The 22272-nt window shown below is 47.3% G+C and overlaps 1 protein-coding gene across 5 annotated transcripts in view; it reads left to right on the forward strand.

The window, feature by feature from the left end:
* Positions 1-22272, forward strand: part of KIFC3 (kinesin family member C3) — a 99803-nt gene that overhangs the window by 45284 nt on the left and 32247 nt on the right. For 3 of the 5 annotated variants that reach the window (XM_029608917.1, XM_029608915.1, XM_029608916.1), the window contains exons 3-9: positions 689-867; positions 1270-1335; positions 3942-4076; positions 6404-6646; positions 11739-11912; positions 13042-13189; positions 13603-13733. In XM_029608917.1, coding sequence (XP_029464777.1) covers positions 689-867; positions 1270-1335; positions 3942-4076; positions 6404-6646; positions 11739-11912; positions 13042-13189; positions 13603-13733 — 1076 coding nt within the window. The remainder of the gene's footprint in view (positions 1-688; positions 868-1269; positions 1336-3941; positions 4077-6403; positions 6647-11738; positions 11913-13041; positions 13190-13602; positions 13734-22272) is intronic. The other 2 variants (XM_029608919.1, XM_029608920.1) reach the window with 2 other exon arrangements.

The raw sequence follows: 22272 nt of genomic DNA on the forward strand, positions 1-22272 counted from the left end.
CGCCCAGCAGCAATTATTTGCACATTTGCAAAAAAAAAACAAACCCAGATCAGATTCACACATGGAACTCGCCCCCCCTCCCCCCTTTTAGGGTTACAACTGCCGTTCTGTGCAGGCTTCCCCCATGCCATCCAGGAAGCACAGTGCAGCCGTATCGCTGATTTCCCCGGGCTGCAGCCATCACTCAATGAAGGCTTCGGGTTCCACCATTACTATTCCCCCATTACCATTACCATTCTCTTGCCACCAGGGATCCTCTGTATTTATCCCATGCTTTGTTGAGGTCTGCCCCCGTCTTTGTCATCACCACCTCATCTAGGAGGCATTTCAGGCTTCCACTGTCCTTTCCGTGAAAAAAGACCTCCTGACATTTTTTTTTTTTCCTGAGTCTACCTCCTTGGAGCTTCATATTGTGACCCCTAGTTCTGCAGCTTCCATTCCATTGGAAAAGCCTGTCTTCCTGTGCATTAATACCTTTCAGTGTTTGTATCATATCCTCCGTCTCGCCTCTCTTCTAGAATATACATATTAAGATCTTTCATCTCATCTCATAGAGATTTATGCAAGCAAGATGTTTTTTTTTTGTCTGTGCACTATTGAGTTCTGGCTTCCTCCTTACTCTCCTACGCCCTTTCTTCCTGTGCTCTTTTAACACTTTTTTTTTTTTATTTTTTTAATTCTCCCACAGGTGGAAGGTTTTTCGGATTTGGAAAGCGCTCCTATTTGGCGGGAGCTCATCCGTTCCCTATGATTCAGAAGATGGTAGAGTCCATGAGCCAGCTGCAGGAGAAGAAGCTGCAGCTGCAGGAAGAGCTGCAGGCGCAGGACAAGGAGCACCGAGCTGTCTGCTGGGGCCTGCAGTACCAGGTACAGCGCAAAAGGGGCAGGCTTAGCAGGAAGAGTGCAGGACCAGGGGCCGTGAAGGAGAGGAGAAGTTGCTGAGGTTCTGGGGAGCCAACAGGTCTTTTCTGTGAGGCAGCTCTTACAGTGTGGCGCTTAACACAGAGTGAGGTCCTTGTAGAGTTTTTTGCATTTGGAGGGAGCAGGGAATCCTTTGTCAAGAGCAGTGCAAGAGAGCATAGCATGCTGTGTAATTTGTGTTTGGGCCGGAGGCAGGCATGCACAGGATTGTATGACGTGAGGGAAATCTCCCTTGCCCAGGTTAGAGAACGGAGCCTGATGCGATTTGTCTATGTTGGGGGTGGATAAGAAAGTCTGTGCGCAAAGCTGCAAACAGATGTTTATGTAAGGCTTATGTCTGGCTGGCAGGTGGAGAACCTTCCGGAAAAAGTGCTGATTCAGGCTGAGGAAGTGAACAGATTCCAGTCAGAGGTGGTGAGTACCGGTAACATGTTCGCTAATGGCTGGCGTAAGACAGTAAAGGGATTTAGCAGTGGGGCAATAAAAATATTTCTGTGTGTATTTTCTTTTCTGAGCAATATAGAGGACAATTTTCAGAAGGACTTAGCTAAATACTTGGCGTAGTGGGACACAGGGACAGTTGTATTAGGTTGTTTGCTCACTTTTTTAAAACACAACTTTTATTTATATATATATACACATACACACAAGCCGTTATATATATATATATATATATATATATATATATATATATATATATATGTATGTATATATATATATATATGTATGTGTATATATATATATATATATATATATATGTATATATATACATACACACAAGCCGTTAAGCCCGTTAACGGGCTACATTAAAACCTTTTTTTTTTCGGTTTGGTTTTCGGAAACGGCACTCTTCCTCATTTCTTCTCCCTCACTCCCCCTTCCCCTCTCTCATTCACCTTGGTCACTCACCTCCCCTGCCCCCACTCAAACTCCTTTCCCTCAGTCTTATTCACCCTCTTTCTCCCACTGCCTCCCTCCCCTCTCACTGAAACCCCCTTTCCTTCACTCTCACTCTCACCTCCCCTTCCCTCATTCTCAGTCACTCCCCACCCGTCCCCTCTCAGTCACTACGCTATGTGACTCACTCCTTCCCTTGTGGCACGGCAGTCTATCTGTTACTCTTGGCCCTTATTGGAAACTTTTTGTTTCTAATTTTCTTCCCCTCTGCCACTGATGCAGAGAGCAGTGCTGGAGCTCCATCAAAGTAAAGGCTTGCTTTGCACTCTTTCTGGGAGACACCCCCCCCCCCCCCCCCCCCCCGGTTGATAGCACTGCTCCCCCCTGCAGCAGTTGCTGTTTACTTGGCTTCTCCTTATCTGCGGGACTCAGGGGGCGGGCTGACTCAAATGTTCTCCGTTCAGTTGTCTTGGCTGTGCTCCTGCTGCTTCTAATCTGTTCAGCTGGAGGTAAGGAGCAAGGCCCCTTCGCAGCACGTGGGTCTCTACTACATTTGCTGGCAACTCTTCTTTCCTCCTCCTGTCCCTGTTCGTGACGGTCCGGCTGTCCCTCCCTACTCCTCCCCCCCCCCCCCCCCCCCCCTGCGGTGGAGGAGGAACAGCTCAGGCTGTTAACATATCGGAGCAGCAGCTCCCTGCCCTTTCCTCCTCCCCTCTGTCGCTCAGAGTTCTCTGTGCCGCACATGCGCAGTAGAGCTGCTCTCTACTGCGCATTTGCGGCACGTCTGTCCAGCTTCATTTATCTAGTTAGATATAGATAGATATATATATAGGCAGGCGCTAATTTCTGAAAGTAAAATGTGCGGCTTGGCTGCACATTTTACTTACTGAATCGCGCGGGAATACCTAATAGGGCCATCATTTTGCATGTTGCAGGCACTATTAAGTTCGGGGGGGTTGGACGCGTGTTTTGGACGCGCTATTACCCCTTACTGAATAAAGGGTAAAGCTAGCGCGTCAAACGCGCGTCCAAATGCCGGCTAACAGTGCGCTCCATTGGCCTGTTAGTGTTTACTTATACAACCAACTATCAGTGACAGTCCAAGAAGAAGTTGTTTGTGTATACATATGTATATTTTTCTCTTGTGTGTGTGTTTAAGCTCCATATTTTGGGGACAATTTTGAAGCAGAGTTCTTGCTTCTAAAGGGGTAACTTTATAGCTGTGTATAGAGCTCAGGTCTATGTGTAATTTGAACACACAGACTTATGCACACATTTTAGCCTTGAAAATACTTGGGTAATTGATTCGGTATGCACAAAAATAATTTTGCAAAAAATGCCTGCTCTTTGCAGGGCATAACTTGTGTGGGGTAACTCGGGCACATAATTTTTTTTTTTTTTTTTTAAATCATGTGACTCTCAAAATCGCTCTCTGGCAAGGTTACTTTTCCTCACACAAAACCAGGATTTCTGCATGCACCTGGCTTTGAAAATGACCCCTTAATGCCTTCAACTGCAGCCATCCTGGATACTTGCGGAGATTCCCCTTTTTATAAAAAAAAAATTCCCCCTCCTGTAGTGTGTATAAATGTATGCATGTGGACTTTCATATCTTGCGCACTTTATAGCCAGATTTTTTTTAAAAAAGGCGTTTGCACAGGCTTGGTTTTAGATTGGGAGTAAATAGCATGCATGCATTTGGATTTTCAAATATATTTATTTTTCTATACCGACATTCGATTTGACATATCACATCAGTTTACATATAACATGATGTCTAAGGCCTGCCTTATAATGACATGGTACATTGTAACAGATTAAATGCATAAACTGATACATATAACTGATATATATATATATATATATATATATATATATATATATATATATATATATACTTCTCCCGCCTTCCCCAGTCCCCCAAATCTGACCCTCATGCAAATATCAGGTGTTAATATTCACATGCACTTAGCATGTGCCAGGCAAAAAGTTTTTTACCTGATTTAGCTTCCCTTTCAAAAAATTAACTAAAAGGCACGTGTGCATACATCACTGCAGCCTATTCAGAATTGCCCCCATAAGCAGGGCTTGAGTCATGTATCTGTGCTTTTTGTTTTTTTCAGGGTGGCACAGACTTAGAGAAGCACCGAGACTTGCTGGCTGCTGAGAATGAGCGACTGAAGCAGGAACTCAGGGCCTGTCATTTGCAGCTGCAGGAACTGAAGAAGGGGGATTGTGAAGACTGTGTTCACAGAAAGGTGAGGAGTGGATTTTGGAACACAAATATCCATGATGTACTCTCCCCAGGGTACAGGAAGGGAACAGCACACATTCTCACTTTATTCCTATGTGCACTCCTGGGAATCACCCAGAGATCACTGTACATTTAGCAAGGGAATTGCGAATTTCCCTCAGGATCCACTATATTTTCTCTCACTCTTGCTTTCACACATACACACGCTCTTACACTCTCTCTTGTCCTCTCTCGCACCCTTCCTGCTTTCAGGCCTGACCTCCACCAGCCTGAATCCTCTCACTTGTCCAGTTGCAGTTACTTCCTCTGCCTTCCAGTCCAAAGCAATGACTCCTGCTTATAGGGGGGGCCAGCACAATTCCTCCTCTTCCTTCCAGCCCGGGCAGGCTGAGGAGACACCACTCCATTCTTCCTGCCTGTGCAGGTTGATTCAGCATGAGCTCTATGAGATTTTCACTATCTGCTTGGACACCTGGCAATTCATGCAGAATCCTGGCATCTCCAGGTATGCCTGTGTAGCAGATGGGTAGGGTAGCATGTATGAGATGAAATAGAAATAAAATGTAGAAGTAAAGACTAAGGACCATCCCGGTGGCACTGATGCATGTTAGTATTTTGGCAGGTCAGGTCAACATCAGTTATTTTCTTATTGAAGAATTAACACTCTTCATGACTTAACAGAATGCAGATTAAATGTGCATTCCCTGTATGTATCCAGATCAGTCCAGACTCCTGGGTTTTGCCTCCCTTCCAGCAGATGGAGACAGTTTTTTGCTGACACTGCCACATAACCTGGTGTGCCACCTGCAGCCCCTCAGTATTTCTCTGTCTCCGCAGATGGTAGAGATGCAAAACCTGCAGTCTGAAAATTAGTTTAAAAGAAAATAGGAAAAGGAAAGGAGAAGAGTTCCCCCAGAAGGTTGGCAGGTCCTGGTGGGGGCCATCCCTTCTGGTCCTGAGGTAGATAAGCAGGGGGTTGGGGATCCTTGTTTGGCTCGATGCTTTTCGCTGCTGGGGATAGATAACTGGTGGAGCCAGTTCCCTCACCCCCAGGAGGAAATCCGGATCCTGCTGCCCAGCTTCAGGGAAGTGTCTTAGTCTTTGAAGTTTTAATGGGAGGGGGGGGGAAGGGGGTCTTTTTTTTCTTCTTGTGGTGTCGCTTGACCAGAGGGGCAGATCACAGGCAGCCCGGCAGGTGCAGGGCTGGGTTGGCGTTTTTTTCTTTGGCATCCTCGGAGCAGCTGAGGCGCACGCGACCATGTGCACACCTGCGTGTGGCCATGTGCACACCTGTCCCAAGCCAGCGTTTGTTCCCGCTGCCTCTCGGGGGAGAGGGCAGCTTGGGGAGGCATCGTGAGGCCACGAGGATCGCGAGTGATGCCTGCGTAGCAGCGGGCTCCTTCTCGGTTAGCACAGGAATGTCAGCCATTTTGGCTTTTGCGGTTGCATCTGAAGCTGTGGGGGAAGGGGGATCTCCCTCCACCACTGTCCCCGGCCAGTAGAAGTCCTGGGATCCTCTGGGGGAAGATCCTGAGGATCTGACAGTCCTTTCTCCTGACTTTGGAGCAGTTTCATCTACCGCTGCCTCTTACAGAGATGGCCAGGTCCAGTCTCTCATGGTGGCTTGGTCAGGACCACTTAAGTTGGAGGCTCCGAATTGGATAGTAATCACAACTGATGCCAGTCTCTCTGGTTTGGGGAGCTGTATGCCAGACTGAGTCAGTGCAGGGCTGGTGGTCGGTGGAAGGGGCATCGTGGTCTATCAATCACTTAGAGACAAGAGCGGGGCAGTTCGCCTTGCGAGCAGCTAGTAAGAATTGTCAGAAAATGCAACAACGGTGGCTTACATCAACTAACAGGACGGTATCAAGAATCAGGTGCTGGCTTCTCACATAGCTGGGATAGACAGTGTACAAGCAGATTTACTCAGTCATCGACAGCTGGATCCCAAGGCGTGGGAGTTGTCAGAGGAAGCAATGCGGCATATCCATCGCAAGTGGGGCGTCCCCGCATGGACTTGATGGCAATTCAGAGGAATGTCAAGTCTCCATGCCATTCCTGAGCTACTAATGAATGTGTTTGTTTTTTTATACTTTGCTATTTAAGAAGGATCTCCTCTTAAAGTTTGTGTGTGGTTAGGTAGCTGATGCCTCTTTGAAATCTATGGATGTGAATGGAATGGTTAGATTTTCTTCTTGTGAGGGTGAGTAGAAGGAATGTGTTTGAAAATTATGGGTGTTATCGATGCTTGCCAAGCTGGATACATCTGGTTTGTGGCGGTCCAGATGCTTTAACTGTATTGTACACTTGTGCTCTTTTTCCCTTTCTCAGTTGGAGAGTGCACAAATGCAGGAGTGTTCGTGCCAGCTGAAGCTGGAGGTTGGCGAGAAGAATGGCCAGCTTTTGAAGCCGGAGCTGGAAGTGCAGCGGAAGATGGCCTGCCTGGCCGAAGTAGAGCAACGTCTGAAGGATTCACTGCGGGAGCGAGCCAAGGAGAAGGAGCGGTTTAACCTCAGACTATGGGAATCTCAGCAGATCATTGCCAGCCTGAAAGCACAGCCCCCACAGATCAAGGCAAGTGAAGGGGCAGGCAGGAAAAGGCACAGAAATGTGCAGAGGACACATGATGGTGCCAGCAGCAGCCATAAGGGTCACCAGCCCCATACCTGCTGTTAATGGCACTGTCAAAAAGAACACCACATAGGACTTTAGGGAAGGGTTTCCCCTACTTTGTGCTTGGGGGGGGGGGAAGCTTAATTGACGGACTCCTGGATGGACACCCCCCTTCTGCTACTTTGAGAAAGGAAGGAAGGGAGGATCTACAGTTGGCAACATCTTTTTACCAAGAGTGGTAGGGATGTGGAGAGGCCCCTGTTGAGAGAAGCTGGCCTGGGGAGGAGGACACAGACATTGTTTGCTTCTTCCTCAGAGGGGAGGACATGGAGAGACGCGTGTCTCCTCTTCCCTCAGATGGGAGGATATGGACCTATAGGACATAAGAACATAAGAAAATGCCATACTGGGTCAGACCAAGGGTCCATCAAGCCCAGCATCCTGTTTCCAACAGTGGCCAATCCAGGCCATAAGAACCTGGCAAGTACCCAAAAACTAAGTCTATTCCATGTAACCATTGCTAATGGCAGTGGCTATTCTCTAAGTGAACTTAATAGCAGGTAATGGAGTTCTCCTCCAAGAACTTATCCAATCCTTTTTTAAACACAGCTATACTAACTGCACTAACCACATCCTCTGGCAACAAATTCCAGAGTTTAATTGTGCGTTGAGTAAAAAAGAACTTTCTCCGATTAGTTTTAAATGTGCCACATGTTAACTTCATGGAGTGCCCCCTAGTCTTTCTACTATCCCAAAGAGTAAATAACCGATTCACATCTACCCGTTCTAGACCTCTCATGATTTTAAACACCTCTATCATATCCCCCCTCAGTTGTCTCTTCTCCAAGCTGAAAAGTCCTAACCTCTTTAGTCTTTCCTCATAGGGGAGTTGTTCCATTCCCCTTATCATTTTGGTAACCCTTCTCTGTACATTCTCCATCGCAATTATATCTTTTTTGAGATGCGGCGACCAGAATTGTACACAATATTCAAGGTGCGGTCTCACCATGGAGCGATACAGAGGCATTATGACATTTTCCGTTTTATTCACCATTCCCTTTCTAATAATTCCCAACATTCTGTTTGCTTTTTTGACTGCCGCAGCACACTGCACCGACGATTTCAATGTGTTATCCACTATGACACCTAGATCTCTTTCTTGGGTTGTAGCACCTAATATGGAACCCAACATTGTGTAATTATAGCATGGGTTATTTTTCCCTATATGCATCACCTTGCACTTATCCACATTAAATTTCATCTGCCATTTGGATGCCCAATTTTCCAGTCTCACAAGGTCTTCCTGCAATTTATCACAATCTGCTTGTGATTTAACTACTCTGAACAATTTTGTGTCATCTGCAAATTTGATTATCTCACTCGTCGTATTTCTTTCCAGATCATTTATAAATATATTGAAAAGTAAGGGTCCCAATACAGATCCCTGAGGCACTCCACTGTTCACTCCCTTCCACTGAGAAAATTGCCCATTTAATCCTACTCTCTGTTTCCTGTCTTTTAGCCAGTTTGCAATCCACGAAAGGACATCACCACCTATCCCATGACTTTTTACTTTTCCTAGAAGCCTCTCATGAGGAACTTTGTCAAACGCCTTCTGAAAATCCAAGTATACTATATCAACCGGTTCACCTTTATCCACATGTTTATTAACTCCTTCAAAAAAGTGAAGCAGATTTGTGAGGCAAGACTTGCCCTGGGTAAAGCCATGCTGACTTTGTTCCATTAAACCATGTCTTTCTATATGTTCTGTGATTTTGATGTTTAGTAGACTGATTTGATGTAGTAGGCCAGATTGACAGACTAAAGAGTGGCTAATCACCTGGACCGGATGGTATGCATCCCAGGGCTCTGAAGAAAATAAAAAATGAAATTTCAGATCTATTAGTTAAAATTTGTACCCTATCAGTAAAATCACCCATTGTACCTGGAGACTGGATGGTGGCAAATGTAGCACCAATATTTAAAATGGGCTCCAGGGTTGATCCGGGAAACTATAGACCAGTGAGCCTGACTTCAGTGCCGGGAAAAATAGTGGAAACTATTCTAAAGATCAAAATCACAGAGCATATAGAAAGACATGGTTTAATGGAACACAGTCAACATGGATTTACCCAAGGGAAATCTTGCCTCACAAATCTGCTTCATTTTTTTGAAGGGATTAATAAAACATGGATAAAGGTGAAACACAACATCTACCGGATTTGGATTTTCAGAAGGCATTGACAAAGTCCTTCATGAGAGGCTTCTAAGAACTAAAATGTTATGGATAAGAGGCGATGTCCTTTCATGGATTACAAACTGGTTAAAAAAACAGGAATCAGAGAGTAGGATTAAATGGTCAATTTTCTCAGTGGAAAAGGGTAAACAGTGGAGTGCCTCAGGGATCTGTACTTGGACCGGTGTTTTTTAATATATTTATAAATGATCTGGAAAGGAATATGACAATTGAGGTTATTAAATTTGCAAATGATACAAAATTATTCAGAGTAGTTAAATCACAAGTGAATTGTCATAAATTGCAGGAGGACCTTGCAAGACTGAAAGATTGGGCATCCAAATGGTAGATGAAATTTAATGTGGACAAGTGCAAGGTGTTGCATATAGGGAAAAATAACCCATGCAGTAGTTACATGATATTAGTGGAGCTGGGTTTAAAAAAGGTTTGGATAAGTTCTTGGAGGAGAAGTCCATTAACTGCTATTAATCAAGTCGACTTAGAAAATTGCTACTGCTACCGTGTTTCCCCGAAAATAAGACCTAGTAGAGGTTTTGCCAAATTGCTAAATGTAAGACCTAGCACATATTACATGTAAACGATCGAATTGGCTACGGTATTCCCTCCCATAAAGTAACGCGCGCCCCTGCCGTTTTGCCGCGCGTTTAACCTGCTAACTTACCGCCTACCCTTACCCCTGCGTTAGAGGCAGGGGTAAGGATAGGTGGAAAACTTTCCCCCAGCCCCCGCTCACCTGCCCTGGCCGCGTCCATGGGTGCTGGTCTCCGGGGCAGCCCCAGTCCTCTCCCCTCCTCCCAAAGCAACGAAAGCGGAAAAAAATCGAAAAAGCAAAAAAAAAAAAGCAAAGCGAAAAAAAGAAGTTGCAAGAGAGAGAGGGGAGAGAGGACGGGCAATCCTACGCTCGGGATTGCCAGTCCTCTCCTCTCCTCCCGAAGCAAGGCGCGAAAAGCAGCCTTGCTCCGGGAGGAGGGGAGAGGACTGGCAGTGTACGGTAAAGCAACGAAGTGACTTACTTTTTTCACAGCCCTCCTCCGGAGACGGAGATCGGACACGGATCGCGGCTCCCCTGCCTCCCGGAGGCGAAGATGGATGCCTGCACGGGCGAAAGCGGCCCCTGTACGTGCGATTGTGCCGCTCAATGCGTGACGTCACATGCCGTGACGCCAAACGTCATGACGTCACGCATTGAACGGCCCAATTGCACACACAGGGGCCGCTTTCGCCCGTGCAGGCATCCATCTTCGCCTCCGGGAGGCAGGGGAGCTGCGGTCCGTCTTCAGAGGAGGGCTGTGAAAAAAGTAAGTCACTTCGTTGCTTTACCGTACACTGCCAGTCCTCTCCCCTCCTCCCGGAGCAAGGCTACTTTTTGCGCCTTGCTTCGGGAGGAGGGGAGAGGACTGGCAATCCCGAGTGTACCATAGGATTGCCTGTCCTCTCTCCCCTCTCTCTCTTGCAACTTTTATTTTTTTCACTTTTTCGCTTTTTTTTTTCCGCTTTCGTTGCTTGCTTCGGGAGGAGAGGAGGGAGGACTGGCAATCCCAAGCGTAGGAGAACCGTCCACTTCCTGGTACCTGTCATTTCAAATGTCATTTGAAACGAAATTTGAAATGACAGATACCGGTACCAGCGTGTCCGTGAAGCGTTAGGCCAGCGCACCCAGGATACTGTATAGCGCTCTATACAGTAAAATGGGTTGCTTGGGCCTAACGCTTCACGGACTCTTCTTACCTTAGATGCAGCTTGCATTTTTTAAAATTACTGTATAAAGAGTGTCATTCTTCTTTTTCAGTCAATCTGTGATTCTGTGAGCACGCAAGCCCAAAAGGGAAGAGAATGCAAGCTTTGTTTTGTTTAGTTCAGCAACTGCCCTATATATTGGTGATATAATTGGACATCTAGATTAATAAAATCTCATACAAATTGCTATAAGAAGGAAGGAATCAAATTAATCAGATTAGTCTGAGTTTCCTTTCTTCTGCATTCTCTCAAAGATCAACAAATGAATGGAGAAGAATGGATGGAAATGGACAATGTGCTCAACGCCCCGTTCTCTCAGGATTCAGTAACATCAGTGGTCATTTTCTAGGTTTGAGTCAGCAGCAGCCTCCACCTTTCAGTTTTTCCCAATGGAGAAAAGGAAGCAAGTTAAAAATGATCCCAGCAGGCAGAAGTAGTTTACTGGCATCAGTAGCGTGGGATAGACTTAGTTTTTGGGTACTTGTCGGGTACCAGTCAGGTACTTGTAGCCTGGTTTGGCCACTGTTGGAAACAGGATGCTGGGCTTGATGGACCCTTGGTCTGACCCAGTATGGCATGTTCTTATGTTCTTAGTTTCTCCCAGCCCTTGGAAGGATCATGGGTGATTCCCAGTCCTCAAGAGATCCCACATACCCTTCCCAACCCTAGGGGAACCAGAGTAGTCAATCTTTATTTCTTACACACCTGTCCACGTGAATTACAATAAATCCATAATTAACACATCCTTGGCAAACAATTTCAAAGCATAAATAAATATCTAACATAAATCACATAAAACATGGGATAAATTAAAATAGCAAACAATCATAAGCAAATTAAATTCATAACATTTGGTAAATGTTACGCTTGTAGTTATAATCAAACATGGTAAATCTGACTAGTGCTGCTGGTTCTTGGGAGATCTTATGAGTCCTGTAACCTTTAAAATGGTCTCTGGATCATAGTGCTGGCTTTCAGGGGTTCACTGATTAATCTTTCTCACACAGTATGACTCCTTTTATTCACAGGCACTGTTGGTACTTTTTTTTTTTTTTTCAGTACATCATCAAAATGGTGGAGGTGGAATCTTCTAAGCTTAAGCAGGCCCTGAGTGAGGCGCAGTCCCAGAGTCGGTCCCTGCAGGAGCAGGTGGGAATGCAGAGGCAGGTCCTGAAGGAAATGGAAGAGCAGCTAGAGGACTCGCATGGCACATCGGCTCAGCTGCAAGACCAGGTATGCAAGGAACGAGCCTCTGGAGGGCTGCTCCGGGCAGGACGGGCCATCCCTTGAAACTTTTGATGTTACCTGCAGTGTCTCTGGGATTTAAAGACCGGACGCTGCATCTCTAGGCGAGCTCCCGCAGGCCCTGTGATTACTCTCTAGCTTTCATTGGTGGTGCACCTGCAACAGGACTCCTGTAGGGGAGGGCCGGAGGTGCCTTTTGTGCCTCCCCTCATTGCCTTGGCCTCCGCATGAGAACCAGGGGAGCCAGTAAACAGCTGGAGGAGGGTAGGAACAGAGGCACGGGAGAGAGAAGTGCTTCCTGACCCCGCTTGTCGTTGCTCACGCTGAATCATCGGTCTGGTATTGCTGGTTATAAAATCAGCCGCTGGAGGAGAGAGACTTGAGGGGATGCGGGAGCAAATTAGGAAGAGGCAGGAAGGCCGAGGAAGTATTAGGGGGGGTGAGGAGGTGGAAAGCAGTAGCAGATTGCTGGGGGGAGGGGGGGGGGGGAGCTAATGCCCTGCATGTCCGAGGGGAAGAAATCTGCAGTCCTGTGCGGAGGAAGAGGAGCACGAGCACGCTTGAGGAGATAGTGATGAGGAGAAATAAATAAGGTGAGGAAGTAGGCATTACTCAATTTTTTTTACTTCTGTCACACTTTGACAGTACCAGAAATTGCCTTGTACGTGCCAAGATGTCTTTTGTGCAGGTAGGGTGCCACCAGCGTGACAATCTGATATATATTCTGGTTACTTTGTGTCTGCAGGGATTTACCTGATAAGCTTCTCTTAGCTCTTTCCCTTTCTGAAGTCCTCTCTCTGCTCTCACCTCCTGTAGCTGGGAAGAGCTGTCCACAAAGCATGGACAACCATTCTAAAGAAGCCCAAAACATGCCAGTTCCCAAAAAAATATACTTACTAAATGGCTCATGATCTCAGAAGTACAGCCAAGGCCAACAGCAGTTTCTCCCTCAAACTCCATTGCTTGCTTGCTTGCTCTTCTGTTTAAACTGGAAGCCAAAGCTGTAAGTTACCAAGGTCTGTTGCTCTGGCTCTTTTCATTCAGCCCCGCTTCTGAGGCTTGCTCTGTCTCTCTGTTCAGCACAGTAACGGGTGCGTTGTCTCCCTTGCTTCCCTAGCTTCAGCAGTACGAGTCTGAGCTAGAGCGAGTACATAGAGAGATGGTGGAAGTCCTTCAGTCCATGAAGGAGGAGAAGAACCGGGCCATAGAGGACGCTTTCATGCAAGCGCAAACGGAAATGAAAGCCGTGCACGAGAATCTTGCAGGTGAGTGCCGTTGCTCTGACCGCCTCGCCTTTCTCCCCCCCCACCCACCAGATCCGGCGCCGTGGCCTGCTCCCTGGGCTGAGCACTGCTAACAAGGGCCCCCGTGGCAGATCGTCGGGAGATGCGTGTACAATGAGGGCTCTGGCGGGTGAGGGAGCGTGACCGAGCTGTGTGTGTGTGTGTGCATGAGAAGATGCATAGCGTGGGGCAGGGAGCTGCAGTGGAAGGGAATGCAGCAAGCCCAGGGTGAGCCTGAGATGGAGGAGAGGGGTGCTTAGAGGGAGGAGTAAGGTGAGGGGGGGGGGGGGGGGGGAGAGTGACCCAGGAAAGGAAGGGGAGAAGAGGCAGGGCCTGGAAACGGTGCGCCTCTTCTGTATGAGAGATTTAATTGTAACATAATCGCGTGTCTGCAGGTGTCCGAACGAACCTCTTGACGCTGCAGCCTGCTCTGCGCACCCTGACCAACGATTACAACGGTCTGAAGCGGCAGGTGCGTGATTTTCCCCTTCTGCTGCGAATGGCGCTGCGGACCACCAGGGAGGAGGTGAGGATGAGAACGATGCTTTAAACTCTTCATGCTGTTCTGGTTTTGATATTCTTTTCTGTTGCTTAGCAGTACGTAAAGCCATCTTGCGCACACAAGTTTCGCTCTTTCCTACTTTTTGGTATTCAGTGTAGTCTTGTATGTAGTAAGATGTCATGTTATAAAAGGATTGCTTCCTCCGCCCTTGATGTAGGTAGGTGGGATATTAAAGGGTGTAAGGAAATGGGCTATTTTTGGGTTTTATTTTTTTAACTTCTGACATTGTTTTGTAAGTTAGCTTTTCTGATACTTCCAGGAACTCGAGCATCACGTGTTCTCTTCTGGGGCTTGCCCATTATTTCCTGAATTTCCTGCCTCCTTACCCGTGGGGGCCAGACACTGCCATGGTACACAGTACTCTGCCTTCTCCAGAGCAGCAAACGTCTTTGCTTGCCTCAGCTCTATGCACTGGGAGGAGCTATTACGGCCTTTTCTTTATCAGGACTGTAAGGGCCACCTTCTCCTACCACTTGCAACCTACAGTGCAGGAGACTTGAGCCACGAATCAGTCAGTCTGTTGCCTGCTTACAAACGGGCCGATTCAGTAAAAGTTGCGGGCGAGCGCCCAGGCCACTCTCCTGTGCGCGCAATTCAGGGGGGAAGAAGATGCAAATTAGGGGCCCGCAGTAAAAAGAGGCGCTAGGGACACTAGCGCGTCCCTAGAGCCTCCTTTTTGACAGAAGCGGTGGCTGTCAGCGGGTTTGACAGCCGATGCTCAATTTTTCCGGCGTCTGTTCTCAAACACGCTGACAGCCACGGGTTTGGAAAATGGACGCCGGCTAAATTGAGCGTCCGTCTTCCGACCCACGGGCCGCCGGCCAATTAAAACATTTTTTTTTTTTTTAATTTTGGGGCCTCCGACTTAATATCGCTATGATATTAAGTCGGAGGGTGTACAGAAAAGCAGTTTTCTGCTTTTCTGAACACTTTCCCAGTGCCAGCAGAAATTAATGCCAGCCTTTGGCAGGCGTTAATTTCTGAAAGTAAAATGTGCGGCTTGGCTGCACATTTTACTTACTGAATTGCATGCATTTGCATGTTGCGGGCGCTATTAGTTTCGGGGGGGGGGGGGGGTTGGATGCGCATTTTCGACGCGCTATTACCCCTTACTGTATAGGGGGTAAAGCTAGAGCGTCAAACGCGCGTCCAAACCCGAGCGCACTGTACTGTATCTGCCCGAAAGAAAGCTAGACATTGAGGCTACACAGGTTGGGACTTTTCAGTTTGGAAAAGAGACCGCTGAGAGGGGAGACAGGAAAAGTTTATAAAATCGTGAGTGGGGCAGGATGGATAAATAAAGGACGCTTATTTAACCTTTCAAATAATACTAAAAGCCTACTATTTAGTTTACTATGTTACATTGTTTCATAATATAAATAATTATTTACTTCCTTTCTTCTTTGGAAATGCAAATAATTTTAAATGATTAATGGCTAACTACTGTAAACCGATTTGATATGTTTGCATGAAAAGTCGGTATATAAAAATTATTAAATAATAAATAAAACAAAGGGACACTCCATGAAACTTACCAACAGATTTAAAACAAATAGTACTTTTTCACTCAGTGCACAATCAAGCTGTGAAATCTGTTGCCTGGTCAAGACAACTAGCAGTGTCTAAAAGTTTAAAATTGTTTAAAAGTGTCTACTTTTTGGGATCTGCCGGTACTTGTGACTTGGCTTGGCCTTTGTCAGAGGCAGTATGCTGGGCTCAATGAGCCTCGATCTGAGCGAGCGTGGCATGTTTCATGAGGCCAATATTCAGCAAGCTGGCCAGCAACAGAGCAAATTTAATCCAGATAACTTTAGCCAAATACTTAGTGGGACAGGAATCCTGCAAAATATGCTTAGCCAAAGATACCTGATAAGCAGGCCGATACAGTACAGTGCGCTCCGACGGAGTGCACTGTTAGCCGGCATTTAGATGCGCGTTTTCGACGCGCTAGCTTTACCCCTTATTTAGTAAGGGGTAATAGCACGTCCAAACGCGCGTCCAACCCGCCGAACCTAATAGCACCCGCAACATGCAAATGCATGTTGATGGCCCTATTAGGTATTCCCGCGCGATTCAGTAAGTAAAATGTGCAGCCAAGCCGCACATTTTACTTTCAGAAATTAGCGCCTACCCAAAGGTAGGCACTAATTTCTCCGGGCACCGGGAAAGTGCACAGAAAAGCAGTAAAAACTGCTTTTCTGTGCACCCTCCGACTTAATATCATGGCGATATTAAGTCGGAGGTCCCAAAAGTTTAAAAAAAAAAAAAGTGAAATAGGCCTGCAGCTCGTGGGTTGAAAACCGGACGCTCAATTTTGCCGGCGTCCGGTTTCTGAACCCATGGCTGTCAGTGGGCTCTAGAACCAGCGTCGGCTGTCAAACCTGCTGACAGCCACCACTCCTGTCTGAAAAGAGGCGCTAGGGACACGCTAGTGTCCCTAGCGTTTCTTTTTACCACCGGGCCTAATTTAAATAAATTTATTTACTGTATCGCAAGCATAGGAGAGCGGGCACTCGCCCGCTCTCCTGCGTTTTTACTGTATCGGCCCGAAAGTTGTCCAAGTAAAAAAAAATATAAATATATATATATATATATGCACCAAGGGCCCCCCATCCTCCCGAGCCCAATATTAAAAGAATAGTAGTGTACCAAGGCCCTCCCCGCAGCCTCCTGATCCCAAAATATGAAAAAGTAGCAGTGTGCTGAGGACCCCCTCCTGCCCCCAAACTCCCACAGCTAACCCCCAAAGCCTGTAAGTAAGCCGGCAGGAGGAGGGATTAATTTGCAGACAAAAAGGAAGAACTGTGAGCAGAGTGGGGGAGGGGCTAGGTGTGACCTGTCAGAGGGGGTGGAGCTAGGAACACTTTCCCAAATGCTTCCTCCATTCCGTCCGGCCATCCTTCGCCCCTCGGAACTGAAGTACACCATTGGCTCTGCTCTACTTCCTCAGACCCCAGAAAAAAGGTGGCAGCACGCTGTCCTACCATAACTTAAGCCCCAGGTAGCAGATGCAAAAATAGAGTGGAAGTAGCACACGTTTGAAACTCGTGAACAAGTAATGCCAGTTGTCCATGCTTCAACCCTGGCTACTATGCAACTGCTGATGTCTGCTCTGTCTGCTGCGGTGGCTGCTTCAAGGTCACGCTCGCCCGTTCCTGATCCCTAAAGAACAGCAGGGGCACAGGGCTGCTCCGGCCTGCATAGTAAATATGGAATACAGCTGTACCAGCATTTACTCTTCAAGCCAGCAGGAGTGGGACAAAGCCTTTTCTTCTCCCTCTGGCATACCTACAGGCTTATGGGGCTGGGAGTGGGCCCTTGGCATGCTTCCACTTTTTCATATCTTGGGATCAGGAGGTCGGGAGGGCTCTCAGCATGTTTTACTCTCTTTGAATATTGGGGTGGGGGCTCTCTTGTCCTGCTACTCTTTATTTATTTATTTTTTTACATAAGTGTGAGGTGGGGTGAAGGGATGGGGGCAGCAGCTGCTGCGTTGTCTCGGGGGGACGCACAACTTTCAAACTTACACGCTATACATGGGCTGCCTCTCTAAATAAAAGAACACCATGATTTCCTATGAGTGGATTACAATTTTTATCTGGAATTACTTCCACCTCACCTATTGTGAACCTTTGATTAATGCTATCGATGTGACAAATTTGCATATCTTGCAAAGTAAATTCATTAATTAATAAAATAAAAGCATTACCAAGTACAGAAAGTAACTAAGCAGAAACTTGTAATTTTTTAATGCTCAATATTGTCTTTGGTTATATTAAATTCCTAAACATGACACATTTTGCTGCTATAGCTTCTGTTTCTCCTCTTTCCCCAAGGATGATCATTTAACCTGCTCATTCTTTTGTGAGAAATCTTTTATTTCCTAGTGTGTGGACAGATGGACTCAGGACCAGTTTATGCTCCCCTGCCAGCAGATGGAGAAGGAGCAAGCTGACGTCACAGTATATATATATAGCCCTGCAGTAAGCCCAGCCTGCCAGTATTCTCAGTCTCCAGCAAATAGTGGACGTGCGTCTCCCTATGGGGAGATGCTTCAAGCATTTTGAAAGGAGAAATTTGAAATTCTAAATTAGGAAACAAAAGCCCCGCTCTCCTGCAATGATACCTAAAGGTCCCTCACCCAGTTGAGAATTCCTGAGGTGATTTCCGTGGTTCCTCAGAGGTGTACCTTGGTCCGGTAGCTGGGTTTCCTGGCGTGGACTTAGCTGCTAGTTCAGCTGAAAGGCAAAGGGTGCAGGAGGCCGAGCGTGGTGGTAACTGCAGAGGCCCTCCCCTGCAGCTGGAGACATCTCTGTGCTCAGCCGGTAAGCACAGAGCCCAGGTAAGGTTTTTTATAAACAAAAAAAAAAAAAAAAGAGCTTTACCTGAATCAGAGACAGTTACAGGGGTTTCAGGACTTCCTCTGGTCTCCATTCTCGGCGCACCATGCTGATGTTTGTTCCTGCTTCTGTTGGGGTTGGGGAAGGGGAACTGGGCAACCTGGCGGGTTGAGCCGCCCCCAGTGGGCTAGGTCCCTCGCCTAGGATTTTTTCTTACACGCCACATGGTAGGTCGCGGCGGCCATTTTCACATGCTCTTGTGCATGTTCTGCTGTCTTCTATAGGCCGTCTGAATGCGCAGTGTGTTGGCTCTGCGCACACCTTGTGTGCTTGGTTTTTGGGCGCGCTTTTTACGTGCACAGACCTTTTTACGTGCTTAACTTGGCACACAGGTTGTGCGTGCGCCTTGCTGCGCTTTCTTCTAGGAGCTTATTTTTTGGGTGCATTTCATTTTTGAGTACGAGCCATTGCGAAGCATGTTTACCACAGCGATGGCACCGGTAAGCAAGAAGCCTAAGTGTCTTCCTATTTGTGTTGCCTGTCTTTTTAGGGCTTCTCAGCCTGACCTGACGTCTAACCTGTGTCAGCGCTACTCAGACGCTCAGGGAGAGTTTTCTTCCTCAGATTTTGCTATTCCTGACTTCCCATTCTGATGATGGGTTGTCTTGGCCTTGACTGGGGGGGGCGCCAGATCTTGGTTCTCCCTTGACTGGGTGCTCCACTGGTGAGGGCAGTTCTGTGGGACCAGCTCCAGTTTCTTCTGGGCTTGGTCAGGACCCGGCTGCTTTTTCTGGGCGGGATTTTTTTCAAGGCTTTATAAGCCTTTCTTGAGGCATAGTCCTCCGCTTCCCCCATTTCTGTCCAGTCGGTGGCTCATCCCTCTTCCAGTCCTATGCTTAAGCGCTGGGGCTCGCCTCGGCTCGCTGCAGGTGTTCCCATCAGGAATCCGGATGGCACTGATGAGGTTGATCCTGCTTCCCTGGAAATGGGGAAATTCCTCCAAGGCTGGAACCGTATCGAACCATGTTGCGGTTCTTTCATAGAGATGAACTGCCGGCCCTCATTTCCCAGACCTTGAAACAGCTGGGTGTTCCTGGTTCGGATGCTATGTCAGAGCTGAGGAAGAATCCGATTTTGGTTTCCTTACGTAAAGCCTCTTGGTTTTTCCCAGTAATGGATGCAATCCAGGAATTGATTGATCTGGAACGGGATGGCCCAGAGGCAAATTTTAAAGGGGGTCTGACATTGGAAGGCCTGTACCCCCCTGGATGCGGCTGTGAGAGAGAGTTTGCATTTTCCCAAATTGTGTGCCATGTCTAAGCGAACAACTATCCACGTAGAGAGAGGAGGGGTTTTGAAGGATGTTCATGATACAAGGATTGAGGTTATTCTTAAGCAAGCCTTCGAGGCAGTGGCAATGAATTTACAGTGGCGAGACCTTGTCTGCTTCTCTCTCAGGTGGTTGAGTCTGGAGGGAATTCCAGAGCAGTTATGGAGCCTGCTGCCACCTTTTTAGCAGATGCAGGCTGTGCTTTGTTCCGGACCTTGACCAGAGGGAGTGGCTTTAGTGATAGCGGCCAGGTGTCAACTCTGGTTGTGAAATTGATCAGTTGACACATCTTCCAAAGCCATTCTTACCAAGATGCCCTTTAAAGACTCGCTCTTGTTTGGGAGCAAGTTGGAGAAACTGGCAAGTAAGTGGGGCGAGTCTCCGGTGCCTTGGTTGCTGGAGAATAAGAAACAGTTACAGCGCCCCTTTGGTATGAGGGGTCAGTTCTGGGAGTTTTCATCCCTAAGAGGGATGACCTTTCAGCGGACTCGACCTTTCGGTAGGTCTCAGTCCTTTCGTATCCAGCAACTCAAGAGAGGAGCGGGCTTGGGTGGTGAACCTTCCCAAGCTTCCCAATGAAGGTTTGCTGACCCAACTTCCGGAACAGGAAATAGGGGAACGTCTCTCTGTCTGTCTTTTATCGGAGGTGGGTCAAGACCATGTCAGACCAGTGGGTCCTGGAGGTGATGCGTGAAGGGTATGCACTGGAATTTCGCAGTATTCTTCAGGACGTGTTCATGATGTCCCATAGCCACTCCCCGCAGAAGAAGAAAGCAGTGGACTTCACACTTTAAAAGCTCTTCTGACTTAGGGCTGTGGTTTCGGTGCCCATGTCTCAAAGTATGGGGCGATATTCAATTTATATTTGTTGTGCCCAAAAAGGAGGGCTCCTTTCGTCCCATCTTGGATCTCAAGAAGGTTAACAGTCACTTGAAGGTGATTCATTTTCAAATGGAAACTTAATGCCCTGTAATAATGGCGGTGCAGTCGGGGGAATTTCTGACCTCTTTGGATCTGTCAGAGGCTTACCTTCAATTGGAATGCCAATGCTTTCTCCACTTTGTGGTGTGGGGCGCCATTATCAATTTCGGGTGCTGCCTTTTGGTCTAACCACTGCTCCCAGAACTTTTTCCAAGATTATGCTGGTGATAGCGGTGGACTTGCGAAAAGAAGGAATCCTGGTGCACCCGTATTTGGGCGACTGGCTGATTCGAGCCAAGTCTTGGGAAGAGAGCCGCCAGGTGACACACAAGGTGATCTCCTTATTGCAGGAGCTGCTTTTTGTGGTGAACCTGACCAAGAGCAATCTTCAGCCATCCCTGTCGTTGAAGTATCTGGGGGTCCGGTTTGACACGGGACAGGACAGAGTTTTTCTACCAGAAGTTTGGATCCAGAGATTGATGTCTCAAGTGCATCAGTTGATGAACACCATACACCCGACTGTGTGGTCCTACCTACAGGTACTCGGCTAGATGGTAGCTACCCTGGAAGTGGTGCCATGGACAAGGGTGCATATGCATCCTTTTCAGCACTCTCTGCTATCTCGTTAGAACCTGCAGTCTCAGGATTATGCGGTTTATTTATTTATTTATTTTATTTATTGTTTTTATATACCGACATTCGATCTCAATCGAGATATCACACCGGTTTACATTCAGGTATTGTAGGTATTTCTCTATCCTCAGAGGGCTTACAATCTAAGTTTTTGTACCTGATGGTTTGGCTCCATTTGCCAATGGAAATTTGCTCCTGCCTCCAGTGCTGGTTGCAGAAGGATCATCTGAGAAAGAGAGTTCCCTTGTCCTCTCCAGCCTAGTTGGTATTCATGAATGATGCGAGTCTCCATGGTTGGGGGGGCTCACTGTCTGGAATTAATGGCCCAGGGGTGCTGGAATGCCGAAGAGTCCTACTGGAACATCAATCTCCTGGAGGCCCGGATGGTATGGCTGGCATACTTGCAGTTCAGCCACAGGCTGCAGAATCAAGCGGTTTGCGTGATGTCGGACAATACAATGACAGTGGCCTTTCTCAACTGCCAGGGAGGAACCAAGAGCCAGCAAGTGTCATGGAAATAGACCAGATGATGGAATGGGCGGGAGGTCATCTGCAGATGATCTTGGTCTCTCACATTGCAGGAAAAGACAACGTAAGAGTGGACTTTCTCAGCAGGGAGAGTCTCGACCCAGGAGAGTGGGTGTTGTCAGCTGAGGTGTTTCAGCTGATTGTGGATCGCTGGCGATTTCTTGAAATGCGAAGCTTCCTTGCTTCTACAGTCGCAGGAGAGAATCTGTGGTTCCTGAGAATAGATGCTCTCGTATAGGTCTGGCCAGAAGACAGATTGCTTTATGCCTTTCCTCTGTGGCCCTTGCTGGGCATAATTCGCAAGATCGAAGGCCACAGGGGGCTAGTACTCCTGATGGCACTGGACTGGCGCAGGCGTCTGTAGTATGCGGATTTGCAACAACTCCTGGTTGAGGCACCCTTCATCTTCCACCGCACATGGATCTGCTTCAACTGGGACTGGTTCTTTAGGAGGAACCATCTTGATTATGTCTTACAGTTTGGCCCTTGAAAGGGCTTGTTTGTTAAAGTGTGGTTATTCCTCTGTGGTGGTTGCCACTGCGCTCGCAAGTTCTCCACTTCCTTGATTTATGTGCGGATTTGGAGACTTTTTTGAGGCTGGTGTCAGGAGCAAGGTGTTCTTCCTCGTTCAGTTAAGATCCCACTCATTCTGGATTTTTTATGGGATGGATTGAATAAAGGCTTTGCCCTTAATTCCTTAAAGGTGTAGGTTGCAGCTCCTGCTTGTTTCAGAGGCCTGGTGAATGATGGT

Source organism: Rhinatrema bivittatum, chromosome 7 (assembly GCF_901001135.1).
Source record: "Rhinatrema bivittatum chromosome 7, aRhiBiv1.1, whole genome shotgun sequence".
NCBI classification, from domain to species: Eukaryota; Metazoa; Chordata; class Amphibia; order Gymnophiona; family Rhinatrematidae; genus Rhinatrema; species Rhinatrema bivittatum.